The sequence below is a fragment of the Montipora foliosa genome, chromosome 4 (genome assembly GCF_036669935.1).
Source record: "Montipora foliosa isolate CH-2021 chromosome 4, ASM3666993v2, whole genome shotgun sequence".
Lineage (NCBI taxonomy): Eukaryota > Metazoa > Cnidaria > Anthozoa > Scleractinia > Acroporidae > Montipora > Montipora foliosa.
This window is the reverse complement of record NC_090872.1, coordinates 35,007,397-35,014,896: the sequence shown is the minus strand read 5'-3', so window position 1 is coordinate 35,014,896 and position 7,500 is coordinate 35,007,397. Positions and strand designations below refer to the sequence as shown.

Here is a 7,500-nt window from a genome sequence, read left to right as displayed (position 1 = left end):
GCAGCTCCCAACGTCAGTGGCTTCAGAGCTAACTGCGAGGATCACAGCTTTACTTAATAGGTTTTATTCTGTGTGAACGCGGGGTGGGCCTCCATGATCTAGATCGTGTGTAGAAGTGTTGGCAGTTCAAACAGTAACAGAGCAGCACACCTCTGCTGATGTTTTGATTGAAAGTTACTGAGACACTAGGCGGGTTCATACTAGGGTCGTAAGTAGGTTTTAAGTATGCCCTAGTTCTACTTTAATGTAAACGGGACTTATTTTAGTTCAAGTATCTCACTTTGTAACGTTAGAAACGAGGTATTCTCAGAAAAGCCGAAGTACGGGCTCAAGTCTAGTTTTATCCCCCTTAAATGCGTACTAGAGGAGATAATTATATAAAGGGCTCAAGTGAGTCTCAAGTTGACTTGAGTTTCTGTCGCACTTATGACCTATTTGGACTCTCGTATGAACTCGCCCATTAAAAATTTAACTATGCATCAAGCTTCAACCACTATACTTAATGAGGTTAATGACGTCAGCTTGGGGAAAATCCCGCACATCTTTCCCGTTGACCTTTAGGATCTGATCATTGGCAAAAAGCTTTTCATGGGACGGTCCATCTGCAAGTTAACAGTAAGACTTTGGTCAAGGGTCAATTCTTTTACTCAAATTAAAAAAGCCCATCGTGTTTTCTTTCATTAGTGTCTAGTTTTCTTATGTTCTTCTTTTCGTTATTAGTATTCCTGGTGTTTAAAACTTCCCTTTCCGTTAAGTACTAGAAACGTCAACCATGAGAAAAACGGTTGCAACTCTTGTTCAGTCTAAGAATGATATCATATATCACTTTAAAAGTTCGCAACTTAGTGGCCTCTCACGATGGTTTTGTACTATATGGTTATAATTCTCAGACTCCGAAACTCACTAGAAACTAGAATTATGCTCACGAGTGCCGAGTGATCTTGGGTGTCTTCTGCCTTCGAATGATTCTAAGGCTAAGGAGCGACATCCATCAAGTTACCAACGCCTTAAAGCTTAATAGCTACCCGACATCCTTCCTCCAGAGGTATTCAGTTGAAACCAATGGGTTTCTTTCCATGACTATTTTGGACGCAAAAACTAGGTTACTAGTTTTGCCGTCCTGCCGTAAATCTGAGGGTTCGTGAGCTCATGCAGCGGAGAATCGTGTGTGGCAACAATGTTGAAAATGCGCAAATAATCTATCTTGACTCTATTAGTGACATTTTTACCAAACCTAAAGATCATGTACCGAGGGAACAACTAACTCACTCTTTACTTCATAACATGCAATGATTTTGAAAACGTTTACATCGGACAAACGAAACGCCAGCTTGATACAATGACAACCATGCATGCACCAACCGGCAAAGCAATCGACGCCAGCTTGATACAATGACAACCATGCATGCACCAACCGGCAAAGCAATCAATGACAAGTTGTTCGGATGCTTGGCACAATAATTGACGCAATCAAAGAGTTGTACAAGCGATTGGATCCAACAGTGACACAGCCTGAGTGTGGTGATATCAGAAGTGAGATTTTTTTGTAGATTAGCTACTATTTTTCAAACCAGCGTAGCAACAGACCATGTCTGACTGTCAACCTGCCCCAGTTGTTATTCAGAGTATAGAATTAACATACTCCACGTTAAACTTTGGCATAGGTTTTCTTACACACTTTTACTTAGATGTACTAAGAGTCTGCATATTCACGGTTACATGAGAAAATACTGAAATCTTTGCACAGGTTGAAACTGTCATCGGATAGTTGCCTAATATGATTGGATGAATTTATCGGAGCCTTTGAACATATGTCAGGAATGATTGCCTTGTGAGCCTGAATTTGCCTCTCTTAGGACGCTTTCTATCTAACAGAACTGACCGGTCAGACCGGGCATTTGGATGGACTAACTCTACAACGCTTTCAAATTAACACACTTCGAGGATGATATATACTCTCCAGAAGAATACGAGGGATTATCATGCAGCTGTTCCCTCAATTTGTTGCATTTTCCTTGCAAACTGACGGGTCTGGCCGGCCAGTTCTGAAAAAAGGAAAGCGCCCTTAGTTCGTTTAATTTCCAATTCTTTCCCTCTTTCTCTTTTCAAATGCAATTATCGTGGCCGTGGATTGATCATTCTGGAGACAATTACTTATGCTTGGTTTTTTCTCACTGTATTTGCTTTTATTTTATTTTCCTATCTTTAAGTTCCACCTTCAAAATGCTAGTTTCTGTTATAATCCGTAAAGCATAAAAGAACAGAAATAACACACCAGAATCTTTCAATTGTCTCCACCGACTTACACTCTTCCCGCCCGTAATCATGTCAGCGGTGCATCTAAATTGTTCATGTTATCACTAATTCCTTACTTGGTATGACAGAGCGTATTACGACTGGTTTTTCACTGCCTGCGACAAATCCGAACCCTGTAAGAAATAAAGTACATAATCTAATTGTGAATGGTTGGAACGAAGGGTTAACAGACCTTGATGAAATGTGAGTTGGAAAGATTATCGCAGTTAGATAAGCTCCTTTTAAGCAGTTGCAAGTAAGGCTGTAAAAAAGAGAGGGCGAGGCCGGGATCACCCGTGTGCAGCGGGGTCAAAGAACGCCACATATTAATGTACATGTATCACTTTGAATTAAAATCATGAAATAGATCCAGTAGTACTGAAAGATGGAGTTCTCGATGATGACTTGGAGAAAACCCGAAGAAAACCCGATAGCTCGTTTCAGGTGCAGAACACTGATGAGCCCCTCGGATTACGAATTCGGCCAGAGACACAACTACCCCGTAGAGGAGACTCTTGGCGTTTCCGGGCCGGGGAGGGGGGAACATGAAAGAACTTCGATGTTCTGGCCTCCCGAACAGTGGGGTGAAACAGAAAAGAGAGGAGGGGGAGAGGGGAAGGAAGGTGGCCAAAACATCGAAAATCCACGGCAACTGTTGCTACCCAGGCTGCAGTGAGAGCAGAAATGCATTTTCCGTTTCTTGAAGTCTTTTTTCCATACCTATATTTGCATCTCTAATAACTTCAATCCATCTGGTTTGTGAAGGAATCTGAGTGGAGTAAAACAAAAGATGTAAGACTGATGCTTACGACAGTGAAGTTATAGATTTACAAGAAACATTCCGTAAAAGTTGGTGAGTAGCTCAGAAATATTTCAAGCTTTGGGCTAATAACTCCGACCTACTGCTTTTCTACTTCGCTCATGCTGTCTACTTCGCTCATGATCAGAAGAAAAGCAGTCATTATACACCAGACCAATTTAAAGCAGTACGTTCCCATGTTTCGGCAAATCTTGCCGTGAAACATTAATTCTATTAACAATATTTTTAGCATGGCTTGGATCACCATCTGGCAAAATTTGACATTTTATGAAAGTTACAATACCGACCACATCGTGCAAAAGGATCTAGAGGGAAAAGGTAACGTATCCGTGGGTAAGGGGCTACATAACTAGTGCAAGGCGTTTCAAGTGTTCAAATTAGACTTACCATTGGAAAATCATGGTCTACTTGATCTGCTTCTGATCTGGGATCCTCTCTGGTTGTCGTCCTAGTGACATGACTTATTCGACAAAGGAAGGAAAAGATCTAATAAGTTAACCAATTAATACGTACTGGAATATCTACATTGATCTTTTTTCATCTGTATTTTTCTATCGTTTCTGTAATGGAAAGGAAAGGAACTTTGTTAAGTGTCTGGTCGTTCCAGTGCTGGAGCACTAATTGGGGACACTGTAAACTAAAATCAACAATTAACACAAATCAAATCAAATGTTGGTTTTGACGAGACGGGAAAAACGGAGTATCCGGGAAAAAACCTCTCACTGCAAAGTAGAGGACCAACAAACACAACCCACATATGACGCCGAGTCTGGTAATCGAACCCGGGGACATTGGTGGGAGGCGAATGATCACACAACTGCGCCATCCCTGAACCCCAATACTAATAATTTCCTCAGAAACAACTCGCCCCCAGTTTCATAATGGAAAACAAATCAGTCACAGCAGGTAAAGATCGTGTCTTTTCGCAAACAACCATGGGTTGGAAATTTGTGTGCTACACTAATCTACCGAAGATAACATAAAATCCAGAGTCTTGTTTAACCCCTTTCACCGCTTAGGGCTTCGCCATTGACGAGTAAAATCGTCTGGGGTTAGACAGAGTAAGATCTTCAAGTGTCAATGGCATTTATGGCAGTGAAAGGGTTAATGGGGACGAACAGAACAGAATGTATAACTTGACAATATCGGCAGACAGCACCCAATCATAAGAAACGTCGTTTGCGCTTAACTGATTTTAATTGATTTTATTCAATTATTAATTGATCTTAGCGCGTATGATAAAAAATATCGATCAAGGTATTGAAAACCATTTCACATTTAACCAACTACTGCTGTATAGTGTATAGGCAAAAATTTTTTACCATGATTGCAGTAATTAATTACTGAGAGACTTCGAGGTCTCCTGAAACAGCATGATGATTGTAATCCTATTTTATCCACGAAATCTGTTGTGATTGAAATTGAATAACAGAAGGCCAGAATGCTTATTTCGAGATCTCGTCCATGTCCGTATTTTCTAATAGCTTTAGCACCCACTACAGATATGTACGTTCCCCAATCCAGAGTATACTGTGAAACTATGGTGAAGCGGACAGCAATTTTCACTTTCCGAAACGAGCTTAATTTAAGATTCCGCATTTTTAACAAGCTAACGAAATCTAAATTGCGTATTAGTATTCTTCTTTGCGGGAAAGCAATATCCCTCTATCGATAATACATCTCTAAAAACCTCAATGTATATATTGTTTACAACGATACACCTGCAGCCCTTAAACGGCGATTTTAGCCATGAGTGCCGAGTTTCATCTAGAACAAAGGTGTATCGGATTTAGTTTACTTGACGACATTTCATGCATAAATATAGATAATTTTTGCACTTGATTGCTTACTTGATGTAGTATGTCTTGTTTTGGCCATCCAGTGCCGCTTCCCAAGCGTATGGAAGACCTAATTTGCTCATCCACAGCTCTGGCGGCGGAAACCAATGCGTTGACCTCGTTCGCTTGCTGAATATGTAAGATAATGACAGAGCTAGCACATGTCAATATTTTGCAGGGTGTAAATACACATTGCATTAAAATCATCGACATGGTTTTTTTGCATTGGTCCAATGAAGTGTGTCTGCTAACAAACCCAGGTGTGCAAACTGTATTTGTTCATTGAATGGGCAGCTTAGATAAGCGACAGTAAATCCGCGGCAAAAGTGATTCTTGCATATGAAATACGGTGAAGAACCGCGTAAAAACTGCTAAGGCGGAAACTAACTTGATCAGGTGTTCAAAACACACCGTCTGTATCACACGATACGTCATGAATTAAGATTGTAAATACAAGGAAAAATCGAAATGAATTCTAAAAAGCCAATTCTGTAAGAAGAATTTTTTTTTTAATGCAATACCGGGATGCAAAATTATGAGCGTAAGAATTGTGCAAACCTCTGGATACAATAAGAATTGTAAACACTGCGCTTCCAAAGCATGTAAGAAATCTGGCGACAAAATACCAAACAGTGACTGCGAAATTTACTCACTTTGAGAAATAGACTCTTTGGTCGGCTGTTGTGGACACCTTCCATTCGGGAGACAATTGATCGCTGATGAAAAGAAGGGTTGAAGCATCCCTTCTCCTAGCGACCGTATCACTTTCAGAAGCCATTGGTCTAACGTAACTAAAAAAGTGTGGAACCCCCACTGATGTAGCAGAATAGAAGCATGATCGCTTTCAAAGAAATTCAAATTTCTCATTCATGGTGGGTATATTAGGCCCATAAATGTCGGTTCATAATCTACGTCTCATGTTGATTGTTCAGAGAGCAGTAGGCTCGTCGAAATTTTATTATTGAAAGTTAGAGCGAGACCGCTGACTCACAACCTAAATTTTTGATGGTTAGTTTCAAAATATCCACCTGTAAAGCAAACTTTATCGCTCTACAAAGCACAATTTCCCACAATATTATGTTTTAAACACTTAAAAACAATGCTAAAATATATAAACTGTGAATTAATCAAAAGATCTTAAATTATATGTGATCAAAACAAAGATATTACGAAAGCGAAGTTGCGGTTCTTTAAGTGCTTAACATCCTGATTTGATTCTGGATTTCCTGAATATGCATCTGATGTAAACGACAAATGGGTAAGGAGTAGCTATGATTATTACCTCTCTTGACAGATTTTGCAATCCTTAAAGAGCATACACCCGTGTTCTCTTATGCTGGAGTAAATTATTTTTTGGAGATAAAATAATGTGAAATAAAGATGAAACTGCATTTCCGATTTTGCTGACATTATTTACTGGTTAATAATCTGAGAGACAAACACAAAATATGGCTTTGAGCACGTTTGTGTGATAATTTTGGCAAATCAGATATAGAGTTAAATATTCAAATATTATTTAATTTATTCAAAGCGATTGTAATAATTCTACGTCGACTCATGTTGATTATTTAGGGTATGGATTATAATTAGGGCAGGATGATTCTACCTTGCTTTAGTGTTGAGAGAATTTTTTTCACTCAGAAAGTAAACTGGCCTTTTTCTAATGATAAAAAACAAAATATGCTGCGATCTCTGATAACACCGGTGTACCGGACGCAAGACGCCTGACTGACCGCATGCTAACGAGCAAGCACAGTCTATTATAATAGTTACTCATTTTGCCCACACTGTGGGTTGCTCGATGGTCATTCTTCTTCATTTTGACCTTGGCTGGTGTTGATTTGCACATTAATGACGGGCGAGTTCAGGAATTAGAAAAGAATAATCAGGAACTTAATTATTGGCTTTGAGGGGTGAATTATATCGGTTAAAGACAAAAGACTAACAGTACCTCTTCATGACAAATGGTGAAACTTGTTCAAAAGTATAAGCGCTCTTTTCGAAATGTGTCAGATATTTTGTCTCAAAAAGCAAATATAGGTGTCCTGGTGGGTTAAATTTGGATTTAGGGTAAGTAAGACCTATTTTTAAAATGGTTCTAAACAGACACCCATTCACGGTGGCCATCCTATGGCTTATCATCTCCACATCCATTTCATACCAGGGTTAAGAAGCGCTCAATGGACGTAATTTTCAATTAATCCCGAGTAAAACAGGGAGTAGTTAGTATCATGATACAGGAAAAAACTTTCCAGCTGCTGAATTTGTAGGCTTGATAAGCCTTATCAAACTAAGACATCCGTAACACACTGGCGTTAATCGCTCAGTTGTTTGATGACTTTGATATTATTCGTGGAAATAACAATTAAATAACGAAAAAAATACTAACCAGAAAGCGCTTTTTAGTTTTATATCATATACTTCGCAAACAAAAGTCGCTCGACCGTTGAAAATGTCTTTTTATAAATGTCTTTTTATAATCAAGGGCAATTGTAATCCAATGTGAAGGTCAATAAGAGCAACCAGGATCCCATCAGCTCCCGTAGT

General features: G+C 39.3%; 1 protein-coding gene across 2 annotated transcripts in view; it reads right to left on the bottom strand.

The window, feature by feature from the left end:
• Positions 1 to 5,899, bottom strand: part of LOC138000686 (uncharacterized) — a 27,447-nt gene extending 21,548 nt beyond the window's left edge. Inside the window, exons 1-6 of one of the 2 annotated variants that reach the window (XM_068847258.1) lie at positions 5,607 to 5,899; positions 4,966 to 5,082; positions 3,503 to 3,575; positions 3,016 to 3,064; positions 2,373 to 2,429; positions 500 to 602 (exon numbers count right to left, since the gene is read on the bottom strand). In XM_068847258.1, coding sequence (XP_068703359.1) covers positions 500 to 602; positions 2,373 to 2,429; positions 3,016 to 3,064; positions 3,503 to 3,575; positions 4,966 to 5,082; positions 5,607 to 5,731 — 524 coding nt within the window. In that variant the 5' untranslated portion in view covers positions 5,732 to 5,899. The remainder of the gene's footprint in view (positions 1 to 499; positions 603 to 2,372; positions 2,430 to 3,015; positions 3,065 to 3,502; positions 3,576 to 4,965; positions 5,083 to 5,606) is intronic. The other variant, XM_068847259.1, reaches the window with a different exon arrangement.
• Positions 5,900 to 7,500: the final 1,601 nt, after the last annotated feature.